Source organism: Tachypleus tridentatus, chromosome 10 (genome assembly GCF_004210375.1).
Source record: "Tachypleus tridentatus isolate NWPU-2018 chromosome 10, ASM421037v1, whole genome shotgun sequence".
In the NCBI taxonomy this organism is placed as follows: Eukaryota; Metazoa; Arthropoda; class Merostomata; order Xiphosura; family Limulidae; genus Tachypleus; species Tachypleus tridentatus.
Window position 1 is genome coordinate 139,843,185 of NC_134834.1, and position 27,935 is coordinate 139,871,119.

Consider the following 27,935-nt stretch of genomic DNA (forward strand, 5'->3'; position numbering starts at 1 on the left):
CTGGTAATATATGATAATATCAAATAAATAATATTCTGAATCGTAAATGGTAAAAATTAATTTAAATCATTGAAATGTTTTTTCCTTGATTTCTTTAGTTTAGATTTTTTTCTTTGGACGCCGATTCAGGTACTGTGCAAAGCTTTTTACATTAAGTTAAGTTGAAATTCACGGCTCTCTCTTAACCAAAAGGTTCGCATCCCCGTCGCGCCAAACATGCTCGCCCTTTCAGCAGTGGGGTGTTATAAGTAACGGTCAATCCCACTATTCGTTGGCAAATGAGTAGTCCAAGAGTTGGCGGTGGGTGGTGATGACTAGCTGCCTTCCCTCTAGTCTTACACTGCTAAATTAGAGACGGTTAGCGCAGTTAGCTCTCGAGTAGCTTTGTGCGAAATTAAAACAAACAAACTTTACCAAAAAGAATATACATACATTTAAATAATTGCAACTAAAAAAAATATGCAATTGTAAATTTTTCATCACCTCTTTCGCTGACTTCTTTGACAGAGGGCGCAACTAGTTTACCTTTACTACTCTCTGCTTGGCTCAAGAAATCAGTTTGAGTTTAAACGACAAACGAACGACGTACAGAAACTACAATTGGTAAGTTAAGAACACGTCTTTTTGTTAGCGTAGTATTAAATCGTATCGTTTCTTCAGGTCGACTATTTGCAGAGTTTTTCATAAGTATAGAATCATAATTATGTTCAAATCTATCTATTATTCGGAATTGGAAAATAGAGATTGTTCTGGTGAAATTCTGATAATGAGCTTAGTTTTTATAAATAATAATATGTTAGTGGAGTAAGCGAAATATTTCTCTACGTGAAAAACTAATGCTACTGTCCCTATAATACACGTTATAAAGGTGGACCTATAATATATATATTCATATTTTGTTTCAATGGGACAGAAATATAATATAGCAGTACAAGACTGAAATCTAAGAGCAAAAAACATTTAAGATATCGTAAAGAAAGAGCCCTATTAGAGTAACAAAGTGACGAATTTAGTTATAATAAGCTTAATTCTATTAAGCAACAAATTTCAGCCCTCGGCTTTTGCAGATGAGAAACTACTAGGAGAAAGGAAAACAAATGGGGTCAGATAAGGATGTGGATGATAAAAAGGGTATAGTTATAGGTGATTTCTTGACAAGGCATACAGATAATTATATTACGCTACCTATAGGTACAGGTGGAGGATATAAGTGACAGAAAAGGATATATAAAAAAGACGCAGTTTTTGTGGTTTCTGATGTAGGAAAAGGTAAGTAAGAGGAACAAATTAGTAAGTACAAAGGGTTGATAAAGACATTTAAAGAAAAAGGCTATAGCTTCATAATTTTCAGGGTTAATACCCAGAATTAACTGTGGGGATAAAGTTATATGTAGGTTACTAAGACTAAATGCTAGGCTTTGGTTAATATATAATGATGAGCACATAAGCTGGTAGGACTTATGGCATTGGTTAAGCGATAGAAAGGAGCTTTTTGGAATAGATGGTTTAAATTAAAAAGGGCAGGGTTTGGCTTGTTTGCTGAATTTGCTTGTTTCTTAATTCAGCTGTATGGGAAATTATAAGCTAGGACTACATAGTGGTAAGCGCCAGAAGAAACTATAAGTACAAAAATAATAAGGGGCGGAAAAACGTTTGGCAGAACAAATGTGTATAGAAGTAGCTCTGAGGCTTAGTTGTTAATATTTTAATACTAGCAACAAGTAATAAGTAAAATGGATGATTTTATTGCACTAATATGAATGGAAGATGTTGATGTAATTAAAACACTCCCCATTTGCCCCTGAAGAAGAGAGGGCCACCTTTCAAAAGCTTTCGGGTAATAAGGGTTTATATTCATACTAAAACTTGGTTAAACATAATTATTTTTGACAGAAGTTTCTTTAAAATATAGGGATACAGGGTATTTAATAAGGATAGAGTATTAATGAGGGGGAGGTTTCATATATGAAATTTGAGTTATATCCTGTTGAAGTTGAGGATATTAAAGATAGCAGCAAAGAAATTGATTCTATGATGGTTTCTCTTTGTGGATATAAAAGGAAAATACTTTTAATAGCAACTTGTTACAGACAACTAAACAATATTGATAAAATTAGTGAGAAACTTTACAATGAAATTAAGATTTTTGCTATTAATAAAGTCATAATTATAGGTGATTTTAATAACAGGCATACAGATTGGAAAACGTTAGAGTCAAACCATAATGGAGAAGTTCTTAGAAACTCTTTAGATTGGCTTTCTTTGCTAATTAGTCAAGAAGTCTACTAGAAACAGTGATATTTGAAATTTACTATTAACTTCAAATATAAAAATCATCGAGAGGGTAGAAATTTGGAAACTTCTTGGTACAACTTTATAAGGTTTGATGTTTTGCTGCATGTGCATATAAGGAATAATAATATTTTGGATACAAGTTCCAAAGAAACGAATTTGGAAAAGATTTTACAATATTTATCTATTGTAAATTAAGCAGCTGTGTTACTTGAAGACATTTAAAAAATATTCAAGGTAAACAAATTGCTTATAGAACGAAAACGGTAGCTGCAAGTAAAAAACAAGATGGGTTCACAGAGTTTAAGAGATAAAATTAACGAAAAGCATCATAAATTTAAGAAATTTAAATTGAGTGATATGTCAGGAAATTATAAAATATCAAGGGAAAACGGTAAATTAGAACATCAAAGGAATGTATGAGAAAACGTGGGCTGAAAATGTAAAAATTAAGTGTAAGGACTTTTTATATACATGAAGAAAGGCGTTTTCGACGATTTAAAACAACAGTAAACTTAAAGAATATTTTACATTTTGAACAGTTGATAAATAGAAACGAGATCAAACAAGGTTAATTTATTAGGTAGTTGACATAGTCTCAATAAAGGAAAATCTTGACTTATGAATTTTGAACATTCTTTGAAAATATTACTGCTTATGTAGATGAGGTAAGAATGTAGGTTTGGTATATCTTGATTCTCAGAATGTATTCGACATAGTACCAAATAATAACAGGCTTGTAAAACATTTTCGTTACAGGTGGAGGGGGATAGGTTCACAAATTGTGTATAAAAGGATTGAAGGATTGTTATCAATGGAGTTCAGTCAAACTGGGCTAATGTTGCACGTGGGGTACTTTAGAGCTCAGTCTTAAGACCATTGCTCATTTTGTATTTGCATCAGTGACATAGATGAAGGAATAGCCAATAAATTACTTAAATTTTAGATGATACCAAAGACTTGAGTGTTGCTAGCTGTGAAGATACTGCTGATTTACAAAAGAATTTAGATCATTTATTGAGTTGGGCAAATAAATGGCAGATGAATTTTATTTGTAACAAATGCGTGATGTTGCATGTGTGTTATCATAATTTGAATGGAAATAACAATGTGAAAGAAAATAATCTTGATGTAATAGTCGATCAGTCTCTAAAGTCATCTAAGTAGTGTGCTGTTGCTAGTGGTAGAACAAATAATATTTTAGGTTATATTTACATAAATATTGAATGCAGGCCTAAAAAGGTTATATTTTAATTGTACAAGTCACATTGTACAGGGCTGCTGATTTACAATACGATTTAGATCAGTCAGTGAGATGGGCAAGTAAATGCCAGATAGATTTTTATTATGATAAATGCAAGATAATGCATTTGAATTATAAGTATAAAAATGGACGGTTAATATATTATAATTTGATTGTATAAGTCACTGGTTTGGTCACATTTGAAGTATTGTGCTCAGTCTTGGAAACTTTATCTTAGGAGAGACATTGAAATTATTCAACGAAGAGTTACTAGAATTGTGCTTGGGATAGAGGAGTTGTCTTGCAAAACGAGAGTAAAACCTCTCAATTTGTTTTCTCTTGGAAAAAAAAAGAGTTAGAGGAGATGTGATTGAGGTATATTTAATATCGTAATGGTAAATGATAGGGTAGATGCATCACTTTTATATTTAATTGTGAGAATAGTGTGAGTATCAAACCCCGAATTCTCGCGTATGTTGGCTTTTAAACTTGCCACTGAAACACCAGGACTGTAGTAGATTTACACACTTACAATACTGAAACCTGGGATTATGATGAATAATAGTTTGATATCACAATTCAATATGTTAAGTTCAGCATTGCCAGTTCGTGAGATACTATTATTAAACCGAAATGTAGTGTGACAGTTACTCATACAACAAAATATGTGTAAGTTTTCATTTTTTCGGTGACACCGTGAGATAATCCATGGAAGTACAGCTACCCGGCTTACATTTAAGAATTAATAACAACAATATAACGATTTGTCTGTTATTTTCTTCGGGGTGTATAATGTGACGGTCAATCCCACTATTCGTTGGTAAAAGAGTAGCCCAAGAGTTGGCGGTGGGTGGTGATGACTAGCTGCCTTCCCTCTAGTCTTACACTGCTAAATTAGGGACGGCTAGCACAGATAGCCCTCGAGTAGCTTTGTGCGAAATTCCAAAACAAACAAACAAACAAACTGTTATTTTCTTGTTTTTATGTTACTATTGTTGATATACGCTCAAACTTAAAAAATCAACTTCTCCGAAAATTTCAGAAAACATAAAAAGTATGAGAACTATTTCTCATATGACTAAACACTTAGAATTACGTTCTTGTATCTACAACAAAAGTTAAAATATGTAAAACAGTGTCAGTGCTTTAAATATTTTAAACACACGTTTTGTAAATTTTGTAGCATTCTAAATATCAGTGAATATTCTGTGTTTCTCTTCCTCACCGACACAATTTATTTAAATTAAAATATTAAATATTAAAAACCTACTAAACAGTTTTGTTTCACAAAATAGTAATGATATCTATACATTTAATTATATTTATAAACACCGTTAATTAAAAAAGGCATCTTTTCAGCGTAATGATAAAATACATAAACATTCGTATGTTATTTATGCTCTCAGTTAAAAACCTAACAACCTACTTATTCATCTCGTCATGTTTCCTATTTTGTATATTCATTCCTGATATTAAGCACGTTAAAATGTTTTTAAGCAAATGTCTTTTCTTAGTGAAACAGCCTTCAGTGTTGCTATAGCTTTTGTTGTTCATATAACATTCACTCACTTTCATTTGCTTACGTGGTATGAAGACACATGTTCTCCTGCTATTTATAATGATGAGTGCTTACACTATTGACTATCTAGTTTCTTCACTGTCATGAACGCAACACATGGATCAATATTTCTAATATTATATTGTCCTAACCGCTTCAGCCCTTTGTTCTCTTGTTATATTATTTCTTCATGTATGGATATTTTGTGAATTTCACTACTTAATACTGAAATATTCTTTGCCTGCCGGATTTTGAAGTGAACTGAATTTGATAGTTGACTAATGGTGCCATAAAACAGTGGCCACGAGGTAATGCTGTTCGCTGAATAAAGAAAGCAAGTTGTTTGAATATTAAAAGCTTTATTTCTAACAGTTTTTCAGAAAAAAAGATCTATCAAAGTCAGTTCAGCATTTTAAGTTTTGAAGTAATTCATCCTGTTGGAAGGAAAACTTCAAACTAAGGTAAGGAATCGCCGTCGTCTCACGCAGGTACGATACAGCTTTCAATGGATATCTGTGCAACTAATAAATATTTTCTTCGTTTATTTAACGTGCCCAGATTCTTTTATTTCGTAGAATACTTTTATAAAGTTTGATATTTGGGTTTGTTTAGAATTAAGCACAAAGAGACACAATAGGTTTTATGTACTCTACCCACCACACGTATCGAAACCAGGTTTCTATTGATGCGAGTGCCCATACATAACACTGTGCCACTGGGGAGCATCTTTTCCAAAAAGTTCACATAAATCACTGTCTAACCTTGAATTTTTCGTTGGTATTTGTGTTAGAGAAACTTCTAAGTCAGTTTCATCTGAAATTACTACTTATATTTAAAGTAACTAGATAAAATACAACTTTCTATGCATATCCTAGCAGAATGGTAGGTCTTCTATCAAAAGCATGAAACTTGGTACAATTATAGAATATCATACTGTAATCGATTTGGAATAATAGACATAATTTCAAGAAGTTCTAAGCTTTTGCGGTTTTGTGAGCCTTAATAAGATTATATCCAGTGAATATTTTTATGATCATGTGTAATATCTAAACAGATAACTTGTCTTGAAACAATTATCATATATCTAAAAGCCACAGCATGTCCAAGTTGTTAGGACTCTCGAGTCGTAATCCGAAGATCGCGTGTCCAAATCCCCCGTCACACCGAACACTTTCGCCCTTTCAGCCGTGAGGGTGTTATAATGTAACTGTCAGTTCCTCTATTAGTTGGTGAAAGAGTAGCCCAAGAGCTGGCGGTGGGTGGTGACGACTAGCTGTCTTCACTTTAGGAAAGGCTAGCTTAGATAGCCCTCGCGTCGCTTTGCGCGAATTAAAAAAAACAAAACCTTATTATATTTCATGTTCTACGCTGGGCATGGAGTTTATATTTTAGGGATACCTGTTAGTCCATAATACAAATATTAATATATACGTATATATACATACCTTAATAAAATCTTGATTGCTCGCACACTAGTATGAAACCATAGTGAAGTAGATGATAATTTCTTAGTCAGTTAAATAACAGGTACATATACCATTATACTTGTTGTTGGATGCTCTTTCATAAAAACATGTTCAAGATAATGTTAACTAGAAGTCAAAACACACAGATAGTTTTGAAGTATCATACGATTCTATTTAACACTAATTTAAATCAACTTGGTCTTACTCAATTTGCAGAGTATGGTCAGCTCTTTGTGCTGCCTTGCTATTTTGATACCTAAACTTGCCATATACACTACATCCATTTCAGCTTGGAATTCGGACTTAATTAGTATAGTGAGAGCCTTGGATACCAGTTCTAAAGTAGTCCAAAGGAGTTTAAAGTAGTTTTCAACGACAGTTTTGATCACTATGTTAATAATTTTCTGTGAATTAAAAACTATAATTTCTTCGTAACAGATTATCTTATGATGATAGTACGACCATACGTTTACAAGTCAAAGCGATAACTTTGCGATAAGTAGTTTTATCTCATTTTATTCTCTGCGTTTTTATATCATTTTTGAAAAGTTACTGGCCCGGCATGGCCAAGCGTGTTAAGACGTGCGACTCGTAATCTGAGGGTCGCGGGTTCGCATCCCCATCGCACCAAACATGCTCGCCCTTTCAGCCGTGAGAGCGTTATAATGTGACGGTCAATCCCACTATTCGTTGGTAAAAGAGTAGCCCAAGACTTGGCGGTGGGTGGTGATGACTAGCTGCTTTCCCTCTAGTCTTATACTGCTAAATTAGGGACGGCTAGCACAGATAGCCCTCGAGTAGCTTTGTGCGCAATTCAGAAACAAACAAACATGTTTCATTACGAACTATCCTCTCGGTGGACACAACAGATAGCCCGATGTAGCTTTGCTGTAAGAAAACATACATACACAAACATTTTGAAGTGAAGCTCAACATCTGAAAATTGAATAGTGAATTGTATTTGCGGCTTTTGTTTGTTTGTGAGAGATGCAGACGAAAGGACGCCATAAACTAAATTTACATCAGTGAGAAATCAGTTACTTATTACCTCAAAATCCAGATTATGTTTAATAACAATAACGCCAAATGTAATTATTTCAAGGAAATATTTTCTAGGTTGTTGTTGTTTGTAATTAAACATAAAGCTACATAAAGGATTATATGTGCTCTGCCCATCACGGGTATCGAAAACCAGTTTTTAACGTTATAAGTCCGCAGACATACCGTTGTGCCACTGGCCGGTTATTTTTCTAGGAAATCAATAACACTCCAAGAGAAGATGTTTAATAATAGAAACTCGATATTGTTAGAAAATTATTTGATGTATTTTTCACATTGTCCTGGAGAAAACATAGATGGTTGTTTAGAACAAAATATTTACATCTCTCCCAGATGTCCTCATCACAACAATTAAATTTAGGATTACGTTTCTTTCTTTAAGTAGTGACAAAATGGTTGTTGCACTGGTAAAATTTATCGCACAGGTTGTTTGTTTAATATTCATTGAATTATGTTGGTTGTAAAATTCTACAGATTTACAAAATCTGTTACAATCAGAACAGTTAACAGGTTAATCTTTCAGATATACACATTCATTACTATAACAAACGTTACAGTACTGTAAAAAGTGATGTTTGTTTAAATTTTCAAATGATTTATCACATTATGAACAGTGATAAGTTACCCCAAGGAAACCTTTCATTGATGTTATAACGGCGAAATGGTGATCATGATATCATAGATTGATTTTATCTGTCTGTGAACTATGAACTACCTATATTACACAGTTAAATGTTTTCCGACGAAACTACATAAATGTCAATATCTAAATGATGTTGAAATTTATTAATGTATTCTATACCATGTTCTTTGTGGTATATATATTTTTTAGCCGTGGGGGTCAGCAGTGGTTGTCGTTGACTTCTAATATAATTACAGTTTGGATTCTTTCTGACAGATGATAAAACTAACACTATTATTTTGACACAACAAAGCCTGTCGATATTTTTTATAGCAATAACTGATATTTTTTAAGTCTGTCAAGACATAATTTATGTCTGGCACTACTTACTGGTAATTCTAATGTTGTAACTTCAATTTTAAAGTAGTCATTTTGGGCCCCGCTAGTACAGCGGTATGTCTCCGGATTTACAACGCAAAAATCAGGGGTTCGATTCCCCTCGGTGGGCTGAGCGGATAACCGTTTGGGGCTTTGCTATACAAAAAACACACACACAAATTAGTTCTCTAATGGTGTATCTTTGTTACTTTGATTTACTTTTTCGACATTTCAGATGTTAAAAGATCCTTATTTTGTAAGCATGTGCTCATCAGTTTATTGAGATGGTCTGAATAAACATAAACTCTTACTTTATCTTTGAAGTTTAGATGTACTATTCAGTTTATTTCAAATGTTAATATTAAGAGTCCGTGTGATTGTCTTAGGATTGAGAGAAATACTGTAAGTAGTAAAAGCTGAATTATATTTTTTGACTCTTCTCCTCACAGACTTTCTAACGATAAATTCTCTGCCTTTTGTGACGACGTTTAGCAGATACCTGTAAAAGATAATATTATTAAACGTCATTTGTAAAGTAAATTAATTTCAGTAATAAGTTGTGTAAAACTTATAATAGAGACAACATCTAAAAATATGTACGTGTGTTTCGTGATAGACAGTCTGAAATCTGTAGTATTTTGAATAATACTAATCAAAAGTCGTTCATTTATTATATTTAGCTCTAGCCTGATTATTGCTTAAGTGTGATTTGTGAAACTAAGTACTACACTGTTTGTAAGAAACAAGCAACAGTTTATAAATGTAGTGCATACTTTCACAAGTTTTGTGTGCGTTTGGAGGTATCAATGGTTGTGTAGAAAATGGACGGATACAGTAATTCAACCTTTTATTATTTCATTGCAGGTAATGAATTTTAATATAACTAAATCTAGATGTTGTTTACTTGTAGAAGTATTCTCACAGTATATTTTTTTAAACTCCAATGGTAATAATAATAATGATTAAGTATATATAAAAATCATTCTTTGTAAAATGTGATTTTTATTTTATTACAAATTAATAAAACTGTTAGTGTATAATAAACGTTTGATTGACTATGTAAAGTATTGTATAAAGTCGAAATAAAGATATTAATTACTTTATGATGTCGCCCTTTTATATAGCGATTTAAACCTACAGACATGACTTTTATGCGGTAAAAATGTACATCACTGTGATCGTGTTAGGTTAAATAATGTCATTGAAAAACATTTGGTTGATAATTAAGTGAGTAAGTTTTAATTAAGATACCGTCCTTTTCAGACATATAAATAGTAAGACTATTTAATGTCTTTTTTTTAGGATTCTCCCTTTGTAAAACATGAGATAAAGTAACGTGTAAATTATTTTATGACAATGGTGAAAATTTATTGCATAATAAACGAGTTATTGACGACGTGAATTGTTGTATAAAGTATAAGTTTTAATTTTTGTAAGTTGTTCTTTTTAGGGCGATATAAACAGTCATAAAGTATAAGTTTCAATTATTGTATGCTGTTCTTTTTAGGGCGATATAAACAGTCATACTGTATGCTTCAAATTGAAGAGGATATAGCCCTTTTAGGTAAAAAAAATATGATAATTAGGTTCTGAAAATCTTTAAAAAATAAATTTCAATTATTGTATTTTCCTTATAGAAATAATTAATGATAAGGAAATTAATTGTAACGCTTTTACTTAACAGTCGCCCCCCAGTGGCACAGTGGTATGTCTGCGGACTTACACACTAAAAACCGGGTTTTGATACTCGTGGTGGGCAGAGCACAGATAGCCCATTGAGTAGCTTTGTGCTTAATTCTAAACAAACTTAACAGTCGTAACATTTACCTAAAATAAGCAGTTGAGAACCCTCAGCCAGCACAACCAATAAAAAAACTTAACTTTTAAAAGAAATGTAGCCTTATGGAAATCAGGAGAGCGGTAGCAATGACTATGTAGAGATGGTTGGAATTGTTCAACTAAATGTTATTTAAAATTTGTCTTTAATAGGTAATCATGACGTTACAGTACCATACAATGTTTCCTTATATAACAATATCTATGTAACAACTGAGTCACGAGATCTCAGAATGTATGTAAATATCATAACAAAAAAGTTTCGGTTTATTCTTCTTTCTTCTGTTTCTCTTTCGTTATATGACAACTGAAAAACCAAAACAACGTAGTCAGCCAACTTAACTTTGGCGACATCGTTTTAAACAGTTTGTATTAATTTTAAAAAAATCTTAGTTCTTGTGTAAACTAAGTTATTATTACGCATAAAAATGATACTTTAAAAAACTGAAGTACAGAGTGAAACGGGAATTCCCAGATAATAATAGTTAAACAATATATATTACAGTTGAAATCTTTTCGTACAACTAAAGAAAAGGAATTTGAAATAGAAAAACGAAGTAAATATAAGGATGGCTAACATCAGTTTTCCAAAAAGAATACAAGCAAGATATTAGAGATGTCATCTGCATCAACCCTGCATAAAAGTACAGGCACACAGTGTAGTAAACAATTAACAAAATATAAAAGGCACACAGTGTAGTGAACAATTAAGAGAATATAAACGGCACACAGTGTAGTAGACAATTAACAGAATATAAAAGGCACACAGTGTAGTAAACAATTAACAAAATATAAAAGGCACACAGTGTAGTAAACAATTAAGAGAATATAAACGGCACACAGTGTAGTAGACAATTAACAGAATATAAAAGGCGCACAGTGTAGTAGACAATTAACATAATATAAAAGGCACACAGTGTAGTGGACAATTAACAGAATATAAAAGGCACACAGTGTAGTGGACAATTAAGAGAATATGAACGGCACACAGTGTAGTGGACAATTAAGAGAATATAAACAGCACACAGTGTAGTGGACAATTAAGAGAATATGAACGGCACACAGTGTAGTGGACAATTAAGAGAATATAAACAGCACACAGTGTAGTAAACAATTAAGAGAATATAAACGGCACACAGTGTAGTAAACAATTAAGAGAATATGAACGGCACACAGTGTAGTGGACAATTAAGAGAATATAAACAGCACACAGTGTAGTAAACAATTAAGAGAATATAAACGGCACACAGTGTAGTGGACAATTAACAGAATATAAAAGGCATATAGTGTATAAAAATGCAAGTAGACAAAAATAAGACGAATTAAACTGAACTGTGCTTAAATAGTTATATATATATTGCTGTGTGTTGACTCTTTCCTGTGCTATTATGTAGAGATAATGTAAATGACATTTTTATCGTCTTGTTTTTGAAGTATTAATATTAGTCATCCTTATATTTACTTCACTTTTTGAAAAGTTTTTTCTTTACTTGTTTGCTTGTTTTTTTTAAGCGAAAGAATCCAATTTTACTCGGGGTAATATATTTTAGACGACTATGTCATTGTGTATATTTTGAATCAATATTAGTATAAAAATATAACCTATATACTTTGTTTGCTAAGCATCATGACATATAACACATTGTTGGAATAGACTGTCACCAAAACGCAATGGCTTTTCTATATATTAAAAGTTGTTATATAAGAAACCAATTCTTTTCTATGTAGGGTTTTTCACTAGCTTCCTTCATTAAAAAGATACAAATGAGCGCAGGTACGTGAATAAGAGCACATCTTAAATGTCCACTTAATATGGATACAAATCTTCAGGTTCCTAGATATTTCATCTAAGAGCTATGACGATCACTCACACACACAGATGAGCCCTTTTATTATTATACATGATGTCACCATTTCATGTAGATGTGATTTTCAGCTCTCGTAGAAACTTGTGCGATTAAAAGCAAAATAGCGATAAATTAAAAAAAAATTGTCACAAGCATTCGTGTTAATGGTCACTCACCGAAAAATGAAACAGTTCTGAGAAGTAGAGTGAAAGAGGAAAAGTCTGGATGTCAGTTGTACTAATGTTGAATAAAGCTCTCTAGACATAATGTTCAACTATAAATTCAACATGTTTGGTAAATGAAACAATGATTTTAAGAACACACATTTGTTAATTCTGAGTGCTACACCTCTTATCAGCATAGATTACAAGGGATATTAATAATCTACAAATTTTATATTCGAAAAATTCAAATATGGAATTTTGTTCACAGCTATATTGACAAAAATTTCGAATCTCATGATTCGATTGAAAATTATACTTGTTTTCGAGATTGCTCGGCTGGACATTTATAATCTTACAATGCAAATCTTTGGATTTGAGTAGACACAGCAGATAGCCCAATTTGGCTTTGTTTTTTTAAAAAAAAGTCCCCAGAGGGGGTCAGCGGGAAAGTTACGGACTTTAATGTTATGATATTGCTATTCTCACACTCCACTTTCTCTTCTGATGTCCATAAATTTTATTTGAATTGTATTTATTTCATCAAGAATTGGCTCGTACTAACATAGACATAAATTGCTGTTTATTACTGCTAATAAATAACACAAGGTTTTGTTTCTTACTGGCAGAGTATCACTTTCTTCTTCTGTCTCTTTTGGTTCACTGATTCTTTTTCTCAACTTTTTTATCTGAACTTCTTTTTTTAATGTTCCTTTTTTAAGCTTGCGGTGAATTGACTCCTATCTTTCGTTCTTGGATAATAACACTTCATAACTATATTGGGTCTTGTGGGAGCCATTCTGGCTGAACCTGGAAAGGCGGCCGCTGCCACCCTCTGAACTTCAATGCATGTTCTTAACATGTAAATGTCTAATATTTAACGCTAAAATTTGGGATCAATTTCCATAGTAAACAGAACTCAAACGATTTATTTTGTATCTTCGATTTAAAATACTAAATGTCACAATATAAAATCTTATGTACCAGAAATGGCTACAAATAAGTAGAAATAATATTCAAGTATATGTTTGTATGCTTGTAATGCAGTTAATACACATTACCAAGAGTTTGTAAATGTGTTATGTGAATTCAGGGCTAATTCAAAGTATTTTGACATTCTACGTAATATTTTAAAATTACGTCCTTAGTAGAACTCGTGCACCACTATCTTCAGTAAAACTATATAGGCATTACAAGGGCATATGCAATTTATAGTACTATTTTACTTTAGCTATTTATAATTAGAACAACTTGATTTTATATCTCCTTTTTCACTTCTCAAGTATCTAGCTTGTTTTATCTATAATAAAAGGGGATGTTTGTGTGTCTACGTGTGGGTGACCTGGAAAACTGACATTTTGCACTCATACTAAGTGGACTCTGAGGGTGTGCCCCTGCTTATTATTACTCATCCACGTGCGTGCGGGCATGCGAATATTTTTAATTAAACAAGCCAGTGAAAACCCATATAGAAAAGAAGTGGTTCCTTATATTACAAAATAATAAGTGGACTCTGAGTGTACGCAGCTGAATATTATTAATTATCTTATCTATTTGCATACATGCTTCTTTTTAATGACGCAAGCTAGCGAAAACCATTTAGAAAAGTGTTATGTTTCTAAGAAATAACAGTTTTGAAAACATATTTCACTGTTCTTCTATATTAAAATATATTCGAAATACACACACTGACAGAGTCATCTAGAATATATAAAACTAATAACCCGAGCGAAGTGGGTACTTTTGGCAGTATTTATTAAGTTTGTTATCTTTCAGTGTCTGCATCTATGGGCACAGTTGTCAGGTCAGTAAAGGACGTCAGAATATGTAAAAGGAGTGTTAGATAGACAAAGTTATTGGAATTAAATGCTAATATAAAATGTTTTATTGACTTTTCCCCCCTAAGCAATTTACTACCTTGTTTACTTGCCGGACCTGGATGGATGAAGTATTTATTATTTATTATGTATTTCAACGACATATATAATTTAATACAATTATGAAAGAGTAGCTATCAATTCCCATTGTCTTAACCTAGCTTCCTGTGAAGTCTTCTTAAAACAGCTATTCGAAACTGAATTCTTCAAAAATAAACGTGCACTTTACTGAAATTCAAGGAAAGAATGAGGAAACAAAAGGTATTCAACTAAGTCAACGTGAAAAAGTGTTGTCTGGTTGATTACTTAACACTACTGATGATATTTTTTCTTATAACGTGTCTTCGAGTTTCCAACTCTTCCACTTGTTTGTAGCTGTAATTATGTTTTCTTTTTTTATTTTAAGCTACATTAAACTCTTGCTGCTTGAATGACACGTGTAAAAATTCTTATTTATTAAGATTAAAAGCTAGCACACAATGTCTCATAAATTCTGTAATGGTTTTCAAACGAGACCCAAAACTCGAGCTCCTTCGATAGTTCACTATTGTTCTTCTGAACATGAACAGTGAACTATTCCAAAGCATTTTATTGACGGTAGTATATGAATACGGTGTCTAAGAAGGTTGTGCACACTTCTCTATCTTCAAATCTGTAGTTGTAAGTGGTAATTTATGAACAGTTCTGAAGAATTCACATTTCTCCCCATATAGAATTATTTTATACAATAGTTTACAGATTATATCGAAATTTATAGCAATTAAAGTTTATTATATAAACAGGAAATCCTCTATAACGTTTTCATAAAATATATTCAGACTAGTTTTAACGACTTTGTATTACGTAAAACTGAAGAACCAACATGAAAACACAACTCCCTTATGCATATTTTTTTATTGTAGTCAGTGAAGGTTATATGTAAACCATTTCAGCAAAAGCAATCAAATTTGTAAAAAAAAAAAAAGTATAATTCTTTTATAGGAATCCATCACATTTATAAAAATTCTTGACAATTCTCGAGCTTTGGTTAGTGAAACGTGTGTAGAAATAGCTATCTCAAAGTTACAAAATTATTATGTAAACGATGTTTGCAAAATTATCAATTTTTCGTTTGGTAGCTCTGGAGTCTCAGGTTGACAATTTGCACGTAGTTCTCTGATTATTTATGCTTAACTTTGACATTAGTCCTCTGTAAAATATAAAGTAGCCAGGACCAAACTTAAAGCTCTATCATAAATCTAGAGATTAATATATTCTGCGTTATAATTTATAACGGTTGCTAAAGAACTGTTGAAATAGCTTTTTTCACTGTGGCTCTGATGCTCTGCTGAACTCTAGTATTAAACAAAAGCCCACGTCAGCAACAAAGTACAAAGTGCAGCAAACAGAATACAACTGAAAATTAACAGGCCTTATTGCTATCAAGCGAAATAGCCAGCCACTGCCATCTCACAACTCCGTTAATCTTAAACACAGCTCATTTCTTAACTGACAGAATTATGACGCTATTGATATTTATATCCAAAATTGTAGCTAAATATAGGAACATATATTTTAAGTGTAACTTAACCTTCATATAGTAGGTCTATATGAGCTAAACATCCTACATCTAACAGCAAATATGATGCTCGTATCTATAACATTACGTATTAGATACATCACTAACAAAAGGATGTGGTGGTAACTCAGGTTTTAATGTAATTATGTTTTTTTCATTTTGCTGTCTTTTAGCTTTAAGACAAAAGCATCAATAATGGCAACTTATTCTTATAAAACAATTTCTTATTTAAAATTTGTTAAAATGAAAATATTTGATGTGATTACGTACTGTGCCTCTTAACTGACAGTTACTTGAAATTAATCCAAGCAGTTGTTAACAAATCAGTTTCACGTGGTATTTTAGAGATAGACACAATAACAGTATAGATTGTGAGCAGTGCTACATAACCTTACTGTATTGTAATAATGTGTTTAAGTCATTAATTTAGGGAGATTTTTGTAAAATTCCTACATTTTCAAAAAAATAAAAAACTAATATATAAATAAACATACACACACATAAATATATAAAAGATACCTCAGGCCATTGCAAGTGATGATATGGCGAACTTGACCATATTAAATATATGGATATATGGTAATATTTCGAGCATGGATTATATACATATTCGTTCGTTAATTTGAATGTTATATACTTCCATGTTTTCAATCTTTGTATGGCCTAGTCTGCTATAAGGTTTCAAAAATTATAGCCTTTCTATTTCCGTATCCGGGTTTCAATTCTTTAATTTCAAGAATAGTTATACCTCTTGGATTGTTTAAAGTTAACAGTTAAACAGCTAATAGAAAATGTGTACACAGTGTATCAGCAAATTTACAGATTCAAAGACTCAACATGTGGCTCACTTCTACCTGGCGTTATGATATAAAAATAGTGGTAGTCTATAAAAGTATTTTGAATATGAATGTAAAAATCACTTTAGGAAGAGGAAAGTAGTTTTCTGTTTGGGTGAATATTAAGCCCAAAATATTGTGGCACATGTTTGAATCAAGTCCATAATTACTTCTCAGATGTGTCATGAAATAGCATATGTAGCACCTTCATTAAAGAGCATTCAGTTACGAAATAAGAATGATGTAGCGTACAAACCAAATTCTGAAAAAAACCTACAACAGTAAATAGTGAAATCCATCTCAAATGTAGTCTATGATATATTGTAGATCCTGATTTTCTTTTACTCCAGTTCCTTGACTTTTATAATAATTTTGCTTTGCAGTGTATTCATAAACTCTGAATTGATTATATCTTGAAGTTTACTCTGAATAGCAACCAAAATATTTTACTACTAATTCATCCAAAATTATTATTCAAGGGAAAATACATTGATTAATTTTATTAAAGAGTAAAACAGTGTCCTTCCACCTCGTATGTCCGTTCCAAATAAAACCATTTTCAGTACTATTTGTATTAGTGAGTTTGCGATTGCCTGTGTACGCATTGCTGCTGTACGTCTTACACTTACCACAGTATATAATTAATTGATACAGAAACGATGTAGATGTTATTTTTTCTTTTAATTTCTTATATAATGAATGTAGTTTGTGTTTTAAAAATATAAACCTTTGAAGGATTCATAAAAGATACATCTTTGTACATGTACTTTAGAGTTTTCTTGCAGACCAACAAAGTTTCATCTTTAAATAGTGTTCCAGAACAGATACACGATTATTATTGATTTATCTTTGTAAGCCGTCTTAAGATGTCGTTAATAACTGAAAGGCTGCTGATACAGAGACTATTTTTGTCCATTAACGTTTGTTTATGTTATCTTTAAAATACTTTCTGTCTGACATGACATTAGTAAACATTCCACCATTTATTTAATGGGAGGCTATAGTTAACCGAAAACAATTAAACAATGAGGTTAGTGAATGGATAAAAAACATATAAATAAAAAGAACAAAGAGCTAAATGTATTTGTATTGTTGATATTACAAAAATACTTCTATTCTCAAACAGTTAAGGAAACTTATTTTCAGTATTACATGTGAAATGATAGCACTATCATAAGTGTGTATAATGTAAGTGTATTGAAGAGATAACAAAGGATCGTAACGGGTATCATAATCATGTAAGAGACAAAGATTGAACAATAAGATTCGTTAAACTCTTTACCTCAGACCTCAGTGTGTTATTTACAGTTGGTCGGTTTATGAAAAAAAACTTGTATCTGAACAGAAATAGAATAAATTTAGAGGCACGAAATTGGAATTATAGAAATAAAAGTAAAGAAGTAAATATACTTTCAGTGAAAAACAACAAAAAACGTGTTAAACTGTTAGTTTACCAATGAGTGGACAAAGTAAAACTAAAACAACAAAATAATGAAAATGTTAATGAAGGAAGAGACACAAATTTTTGGATGACCTAGTGTTTCCTTGCGTCAAGTGTGTCCTTACATTTTAGGATTTTTTTTTATGTTTCAAGCGCAAATTTACACAATGGGTTATACGCGGTGTACTCATAGCGGGCATCAAACCCAAGTTTAAGCGTTATATACGTTTAAGATTATTCCTAAGCAACTGGTGGATATTTGTCAAAGGAAAACATTAAATACCTCTAAAGAAATGTGTATTTTAGGTTTTGTATTACTCCTTGCAATGTGACAACGCGCGCGTAAAGCTCCGAAATGATGTTTACAAGTAAAAGTTTTCTTCACCGAACATTGCCTGAAAGAGATTGTTTTTATGTTTTTATAAATATGGTCATATAGTAAATCTGCATTACAAGAAGGTTTTATAGTACATCTATATTGACGTTTGTCATACGTTCCATATAATTCTGAAACAAACAGTATTTAAGTCTTAGAACATCAAACAAACCCATTAACAAGTTTTGGTGTTGTTTTTTTTTTCTCAATCAGTAGTTATTTTTTGTTGGTTTTTTGTCAGTAACTTTAGGAAAAAAACTGAAAGCTGAACACATTTATTGCATTTACTTTATAGCACTTTAAACTATGTTAAAAGAAGTTTGTTAAAAAAAGATTTTTATTGTAGATTTCCTAGGTGTATGTTGTTACATCTCTTACTCTTAACTCTCCTCAAAGTTTGCTGCGGTATTGAAGTTAATGGAATCTTTATCTCCTTATCCTGGTGCACAACAGGATACAAACAATCTTGAATCTAGTGATGAGTTACAACAAAATTAAGACAACGACTTCATTTCTCATGTTGTATGTTTTTAACTACTGGTCCTTGGATGAACTCATCCCCCATAGGAAACAAGGTGAATATTTCGTTACACATAGCAGAACTTGTGGAAGTGGGAATGTTGGCTGATATTTCATTTAGTATAAGTAGCCATGTTCTTGTGGAGCCCATATCTTTAAGCTTAGAACGAACCTAGTGGACCGGCATAGCCAGGTGTTTAAGGCACTCGGCTTGTAATCTGAGGGCTGTGAGTTCGAATCCCCGTCACACCAAAGATGCTCGCCCTGGAGGTGTTATAATGTCACGATAAAAATATAGCTTAAGAGTTGGCGGTGGGAGGTGATGACTAGCTGCCTTCCCTAATTTAGTTGTGTAAGATTAGAGGGAAGGACTGAATAGTCATCACCACCTACCGCAGATAGCCCATGTGTAGCTTTGCGCGAAATTCAAAACAAACCAAACCTAGAACGTAGTTTTATGTGATACAACACAGTAATGTTGAATAATTCCTTATTTACGTAACCTTGATCATTAAACATTAAAATGCTCACACTAAGTAACAAATTCTGCCTAATATATCTTTGAGTACACATGAGACAAATGACCTAATATACTTCTGGAAAGAGTAGTCAATATCCTTACCATTTTTAAAACTCTCTTGATGGAAGTTGTGCCACAAAAATCCTTTGGTTTTATTTTTTTCTAATAGTGGTAATACTCAACTGAATTCTATAAAACCTAGAATAATGTTACAAAATAGTATGCAGTGTTTTGTTTTGAAACGTCATATATGAAATAGTGTGCTTAGTTTTTTGGTTTTGAAGTTACAAAGAGTTTATAAAAATGTATATTTTTTAAACCTTTGATTAGAAAATTACCTTTAATTTCTCTTGTTAGTTTTATTTGTATTTATATTAATTAACTTATTTCAGTTAAGTCACAAACAAACACGAGAAGCTGACAAAGAGGTATGTGAGTAACACAGAACAGAACTCGTTAAAATGATTTAATCATTAAGTTTGTCGCAAACATAGTTAATAACATTTCCGGTTGAGATCAATTTATATTTGATTGATACAGTTTATTTTCAATAACTCTTTTTATATGAAGGTGCCTGCAACCGTTGTTTGTTTGTTTGTTTTTTGAATTTTGCACAAAGCTATCTGTGCTAGCCGTCCCTAATTTAGCAGTGTAAGACTAGAGGGAAGGCAGCTAGTCATCACCACCCACCGCCAACTCTTGGGCTACTCTTTTACCAACGAATAGTGGGATTGACCGTCACATTATAACGCCCCCACGGCTGAAAGGGCGAGCATGTTTGGTGCGACGGGGATGCGAACTCGCGACCCTCAGATTACGAGTCGCACGCCTTAACACGCTTGGCCATGCCGGACCGTAACCGTTGTACTGCTGTATTAATATGATGTCAACTCTTATTCAAGTTCCTCATATTCCTTAAAAAAGTCTGAAGAGATGTGTACCTTTATGGCACCGTAAAAAAAGTTGTAACAATAATTTAACTAACACAGAAGAAAAATCGTGCGAGAAAGACATCAGTTACTATATTTGAAATAAGTGATAGTTTCTTAAATATATATGCTTATAGCTTGGAATGTACAAAAAACTAATAAAAACAAATGAATTCATTGTTTACAGGCACCGACTCTTAAAACCCGAGCGGAAATAAAAGTCTGAACATTTTATTTATTTCATCTTTTTAATTACATTAATTATAGTTTACATAATGATAAAATATAAATGATCAAAAATGTTTAATTTCACTTTTTTTTTTAATTATTGTTAACTTTTTGAAGTGTGATATGCAGGTGCACACTCAACTTTTAAAATTGATGAGTACATCAGTTTTCTTAGGTTAACTACTGTTTGGTTAACTCACAATACATGTTCACTACTATAAACCGTTAACTCACACAGATGCCTGCAACCAGTATCTTTACGGATACATGGTTTAATATACAAGTGTTCAAGGGAGGTCATCATTCTCTTTGAAACATTAAAAAAAATATGAGAATCCTGATAAATGCATTGTTTTAAAATTATGTCAGCAGCAGAAAGTAATACATGAAGATATATTTTATCATTATATTCTAAATCTACCTCACTTATCTAGAAATCGACATAATAACAAAGGGATTAGTGGTTTCGTGATGAGATGCTGACCGATCCAAGCTACACTGTCTCAGCTTTTTTTATGGAATTCCTACATCACATGAAATCCATTTTCGTTCCTGGCTCCATAAAGTGTTGGAAATGTCTGAGCTATTGAGTGTGCATTTATGTCCTATAAACATTGTTCTATTTATTTTTATAATGCTCTTTTAGGCTGTTGACCATCAAAGTGATTTTTATATCCCTTAACTCGCTTGTGTAGAAGTCCACCGAGTTTGAGTTCATGTGACAGCTGAATATTTTTTGGATACCTTTTCAGCTTCTGAATTTTCATAGTTGGAACAGCTCCTGATCCAAGATGGGATTTCTTCAGGTCATTGCTACACTTTGATCGTTGTCTTTTCTCAGTTACAGTTATCCTCTTCTTCGTCAGATCCCTGGCAATGATATGGCATAGTAATAAATTTTTAGTTATTTGTGGTGTTCACAGATAAAGTTGTAACCATCAGTAACAAGTGTTAAACAGGGAGATTCAAATATAAACGTTTGTTGAAAAATAAAATGAAAAACGACAAAAAAAAAACTGATTCAAATAAGAAAAAGCTTTACAATGTTACAATACTTAACAAAGTGATTAGCTTTTGTAATTTAAAAATACCTAAATGCTGTAACGGAATGGTGACATACTTCACTGGATTGTTTCAATAACGTGTTTTTGTTTGAATAAGGCCCTATTGTGTATTCTATAGTCCTATTCAATCCAAGTCATTGATAATTCTCAATAATTTTTAAGTTTTAGTTCCTTAACCTGTACCACAGCTTATACCACTGTGGTATGTAACCTTGGTTCAGTTTTTCAAAGCTACTGCTCAACGATGTAGTATTCTTCATGAAAATGCAATTGAATGTAAGATAATTGCCTGAACAAATAGGAAAATAATAATAAGTTCCTCTGAATACCTAAAAAAATATGTATTTTATTCTGGTTATGCTCAGGTAAATTTTTGAAGTTTTCAAATGTCATAGACTTATTGAAATGATTCTATAAAATAGAAATAAAAACAAATTATAGATGCACTAGAAGCTTAAAACAATTTTATATTGTATTCTTACCTAAAGGTCCCCCAGTGGCTCAGCGATATATCTGCGGATTTACAACGCTAAAACCGGGTTTCGATACCCGTGGTGGGTAGAGCACCGGTAACCCATCGTGTAGCTTTGTGCTTACTTCAAAACAACAACTTACGTAAATAAACAAACTATTCTTTGCTGTATTTAATTTATGATATTGACAAATAATTACTCTATATCTTCACGTTGGTGGTTGCATATTTATTATCTTCTTCAGTTTGTACTTTCTTCATCAATTGTGTAGCAGACATTCTAGCCTTTAAGCTTTGCAGTTTATTGAGTTTGAGTCATGCATTGATTCATTTTCTACTCTAAATTTTTATGCCTCATATGTATCATTTTTTAGTTGTTCAAAGAATTAGATTAAAGGCGGGCGACAAGAATGTGTATAAAATTGTGTAAATGAATTTCATTTGTTAATATTATTGCATTTTATTTGTTTAGAAAATATAGTTTTTCAGGATTTACAGGAAATATAAAAACACACAACTCTTAGGAGCTCATATTACTTCCCAAAGTAGCACCTCAAATTTAAAAAATAATTATTTTTGAAACTTCAAGTCGGTAACGATGGAAGTAACATAAACAAAAAGCAAGATTGAAAACTGAATTAAATTTGTTTCCCAGGACGAAAGATAAAAACTAAAGCGATGATGTTTTAACATAGGCTTAATTTTGTTCACTGATTTTTGTTTGTTTTTGGGTTAAATACATGCTTTGTCTTTTTCTAACAGAATAAAGCCACCGCATTCAACAGTTCTGTTTGAAATGGAAGTAAATGAAACAGGAATCAAAGACCTATCAGAAATAATACATTTAGAATATAACATTTTTGAAGATAATCATAGTAATTGGAAAAACTGGACGCCAGTGGACACAAACAAAATCGAAAACTTCTTTGGCACTAACAGTGTGAGAATTTCTCTGATTTTAGCCTACACATTTGTATTTGTTTGTTGTTTTCTAGGTGAGTATAATTAAGTAATTTACGCATTATTTCATTTATTAACCTGTTACAATTTATCATTCTATTGTCATTAAGTTATAAAAATACTTATATACCTGACAATGCATTAATAAGCTTGCTAATAAACTAAGCAGTGCTTGAAATATTTCTAAAGTGAATAAAGAGACAAGTAACTCACAACTCTGCTTCAATTAACTGAACTTCACTTTTAGTGCCACAAGTACCACAAATTTCAGTTTCAAAGCTTTAAGGAATTTGTATTTGCTTAATCAATTTACTTAAATATCTCTTATGCCTTATTTTCTTCCACCATATGCATGGATTACTTATTTTCTTTCTGTCGTCTTTAACTTTTAGTTGGTTAGGTCCTCTAAGTAACGGTGCTTGACCACTGCTTTACTGGCTCAGAGGGACAATGCCATATCAGTTGGCACTTATTTATATAGCATACGAGAGTAATGAGACCATTCTACTACTGTTTTCATAGAAAATAAATATCATATGTCGAATTTTTAGTAACTTAGGAGTAAATGTTAGTAGTAAGCAAAATATAGAAATTGTAGTAAGCCAATAAACGACTTTACGGAATGTCATCTCAAAATGAAAAACTGAGTGAGAGATAAGAACTATTACCAGAACATGTCAGCCCGTACGACTAGTCCTTTCAGGCCAACAGACGCAATCATACTACAAATGAGTTGGCTAACATTCTACCGAAACATGCTAAACGTTATGGGCTACAAAGTTGCAATATGTTCTATATACCTCACACTTTCAGCCTGAAAACTATACAATGTCATATAGGTAAAAATGAGAACAAAACACCATAAGAGAAAGATGTCAGTGGCCCAATATTTTTCCTAAACGACTTAAAAGCAGAAATTTAATTTGCTTTTTAGGATAAGACTGAGAAGAGACACGTAAATATTTCTTAGATTATAAAACTGTCAATATTTGAAAAATGTGTTACACAAACATACGACCTACAGAAAGTAGTAGTTTTGAGTGGTCACATTATTCTATTAGCCGTTAACTGAGCCCTAATTGGTTCTAGATGTACAATATATATTAACATTAGCTTTAAAGCCGAAGTATCAGGCAGACGTACCTTCATGTTCTGGATGAAGGTCATGAGGCATTATATAGAAACATGCACTTTTTTGCTTTATAGATCCTTTGACACAGAAATAAAAATTACAATATATAATAATAAGATAGGTAAGTAGTACACTGCTATTTAGTGACTTTTTAATTCACATTAAAAATGTTTTCATATGCAGTTTCAAGACACAAGATTTTTAGGATATTTATTTCTTTCTACATACATATGTACATGTTTGTTTTTTTACATATTAAGTGCTATTTTTACCATTTACATTTTCACTGCCATACACAATCATACGTCTCTTCCTAGAGTAGTGACACGTGAATATGGAATTTTGTGCCTCTATAAAATAAGGTTTGTCCTTAACATTTTCCGATGTTTTTTTTTTCAATTTAAGTTTTCAGATAAGCAATGAAATGTTATAATAGATATACACTACATGACCAAAAGTATGTGGACACCCAACCACCACACTCTTATGTGTTTGTTAAACATCTCCAAAACCATGGGTATTAATATGAAGTTGGTTCCTCCTTTGCTGCTATGACAGTCTCCACTATTTTGGGAAGGCTTTTCACTAGATTTTGAAACATAGCTGCAGGGATTCGCACCTATTCAACCACAAGAGCATTAGTGAGGTTGGGCACCGATGTCGGACGAGAAAGCCTTACTCGTAGTCGGCGTTCTAATTCATCCCAAAGGTGTTCGATGGGGCTAAAGACAGGACTTTGTGCGGGTCAGTGAAGTTCTTCCACACCAGCCTCGGCAAACTATGTCTTTATGGACCTCGCTTTGTGCACGAGGATATTGTCATGCTAAAACACACAATTCTCTAAAATGTCACTGTATGTTACAACATTAAGATTTCTCTTCACTGGAACTTAAAAGCATAGACTAAACCATGAAAAACAGCCCCAGAGCATTATTTATCCTCCACAACATTTTACAGTTCGCACTATGCATTCAGGCAGGTAGTGTTCTTCTGGTATCCACCAAACCCAGATTCGTCCGTCAGTCTGCCAGGTAGTGAAGCGTGATTCATCACTTCAGATAACGCGTGTCTACTACTCCAGAGTCCAATGGAGGTGTGCTTTACACTACTCCAGTCGACGCGTGGCATTGCGCATGGTGATTTTAGGCTTGTGTGCGGCTGCTCAGCCATGGAAACCCATTTCATGAAGTTCCCGACGAACAGTTCTTGTGCTGACGTTGCTACCAAAAGGAGTTTGGAACTCGGTAGTGATTTGTTCCGTTTGTGAACTTGTATGGCCTACCGCTTCGTGGATGAGCTGTTGTTTCTAGATGTTTGCACTTCACAATAACAGCACTTACAATTTATCAGGACAGCTCTAACAAGGCAGAAATTTGATGAACTTGCTTGTTGAAAAGGAGACATTCTATGACAGTACCTCGTTGAAAGTTACTCAGCTCTTCAGTTCGACCCATTCAACTGCCAATGTTTGTCTATGGAATTTGCATAGCTGTATGCTTGATTTTATACACCTGTTAGCAATGGGTGTGGCTAAAATAGCCCAACCCACAAATTACAAGGGGTGTCCACATACTTTAGTCCATGTAGTGTATTTTGTGATTTATTGTATGCGTAAAATAAACATGGCATTGCTAGAGCTGTTCATTTATGTAAGTGTAATTAAGAGGAATCAAAAGTTTCTTTTACGAATTTTTGTATTTAGATATTTCCCTTAGATGAAATTTTTCTTCCATTGTAAATAAATAAATAATATTTTATTAACAGTTCAAATAAATTGCTATCAAGAGCTAATATTAATCCAAATTTTTAAATTATAAATGATAAGCACCAATATATACATTCCATCTCTTATGTTGTAACTAATATACAGCTGCAAAAGTTAAGAGAAAAACACAATACTTTCATACTTGGTCATTACTGTAGTTCATGCTGTGCTATTGCTTCTGGTGTCAAAGGTGGAACTTATTCAGAATTGCTTTAGACCTTTTATGATTTTTATCATCATGTTCTTTTTATCACAAAACGTAATTTTAATTTTATTACTTAGATTGTATTTTCTCATTATAATAATCATTTTTGTGTTGTTTCCTCACAGGTAATATGTTAATAATTTTGATCGTAGCATTTCACAAACGAATGCGCACAGTCACGAACTTTTTTTTAGTAAACCTTGCTGTAGCTGACTTATGTGTTGGAATGTTCTGCGTATATCAAAACTTGTACAATTACTTAGCAACTAGCTGGTCCCTTGGAAATTTTTTGTGTAAAATGTATCATTTTGTACAAAGTCTGAGCTACACTACGTCCATTGGTATTTTGACAGTGATTTGCATAGAGCGATACATAGCCATTGTATTTCCAATGTGTAAAAAACGCCTTATCACACTACGACGGTTGCGTTTTGTTATCATTGTTGTGTGGTTATTGAATGCTGTGTATTGTTCTCCACGCCTTTTCATGTTTGGAACGTCTGTTGTGCCACTTAAGGGTGAATATGTTATCATCTGTCACATGAAACGAGCCTTGTACAATTCCAAAACGTACGATATTGTGAATTTCGTCGTGTGCTTTCTTATCCCATTAATCATAATATCAGTTATGTATTCCATTATATGCGTTAGCCTTTGGCGAAACCAGATGCCGAAACAACCAGATGAGATGCGACTGACAACATTTAGTAATGCAGAACAAAACAGAAGTACGGTTTATTCTATAATGGTGAAAAATGAAGATGCTGAGAGAGTAGAGGCTGAAAATGAAACGGTAGTTTTACATAATGAATTACCAAAATCTAGAAACTGGAGAAGAAGAACCAGAACTTTAATTCTCAGAAGAAATCTGGCTCTGCAGCAGAATGTTAACACATCAGTCACTAAAGCTCGACGAAAACTAATAAGGTTACTAGTGGCTGTTGTGTTTACGTTTATGCTCTGTAACCTACCGTTTCATGCAAGAAAATTTTGGCAGTATTGGTCACCTACCTATCAAGGTGGTAGTTCTTCTTCAGCCATCTTTACCATTATCACAAATTTGATATTATACCTCAATTCGGGTATAAATCCAATTCTTTACGCCCTTCTGTCCAGAAACTTTCGGCATTCGATAATGGATCTAGTACATTGTCGTCAGGAGAAAAGATTAACTCATCGGAAAATAACTCAACGATCCCTATATGATTGTAAGAAACACAAGAACTCAGTTGCCAGACCCAAAGAACTATGAATTATTCGCCTATATAACTAAGACACATAAATAAACCATTACTAATACTGGTGAATCGTAATGAAAACTAGTTTAGAAATATATTTAAAGACGTTACTTTTCAAACATTAACAAAGTTACCAATTATTCAGTTGTAAAGTGTAATTAATTTCTATAAAAAATCTGTACGCGGTAAAATTGTATATCGTGTTTAAAAAGTCATGAAACTACAAAAATATAAAATATTTATTAATTCATCCTGTTTCCATGTGTATTCATGTAAAATTCATAAGTATCCAAAAGTAATCTTGAACTGTAATTTGACAACCATTTAATAAAATGAGAAGTACGTTATACGAA

The 27,935-nt window shown here is 32.5% G+C and overlaps 1 protein-coding gene across 2 annotated transcripts; it reads left to right on the plus strand.

The window, feature by feature from the left end:
- The first annotated feature begins 552 nt into the window (after nt 1-552).
- On the plus strand, nt 553-27,935 carry LOC143230452 (trissin receptor-like). 2 transcript variants are annotated; one of them, XM_076464031.1, is made up of 4 exons: nt 553-603; nt 5,466-5,554; nt 23,045-23,277; nt 26,470-27,935. In XM_076464031.1, exons 3-4 carry the CDS (start codon nt 23,079-23,081, stop codon nt 27,594-27,596), a joined length of 1,326 nt encoding a protein of 441 aa, XP_076320146.1. In that variant the 5' UTR covers nt 553-603; nt 5,466-5,554; nt 23,045-23,078; the 3' UTR covers nt 27,597-27,935. The 2 variants fall into 2 exon arrangements, with proteins under 2 accessions (XP_076320146.1, XP_076320147.1); XM_076464032.1 differs by lacking the exon at nt 5,466-5,554 and having other exon boundaries at nt 554-603.

Bases quoted from the DNA above. Each gene is read 5' to 3' on its own strand.
- LOC143230452 (XM_076464031.1), top strand. From the start codon at position 23,079: ATGGAAGTAAATGAAACAGGAATCAAAGACCTATCAGAAATAATACAT. The intron at 23,278-26,469 runs GTGAGTATAATT...GTTTCCTCACAG, and splicing joins ATTTGTTTGTTGTTTTCTAG to GTAATATGTTAATAATTTTG.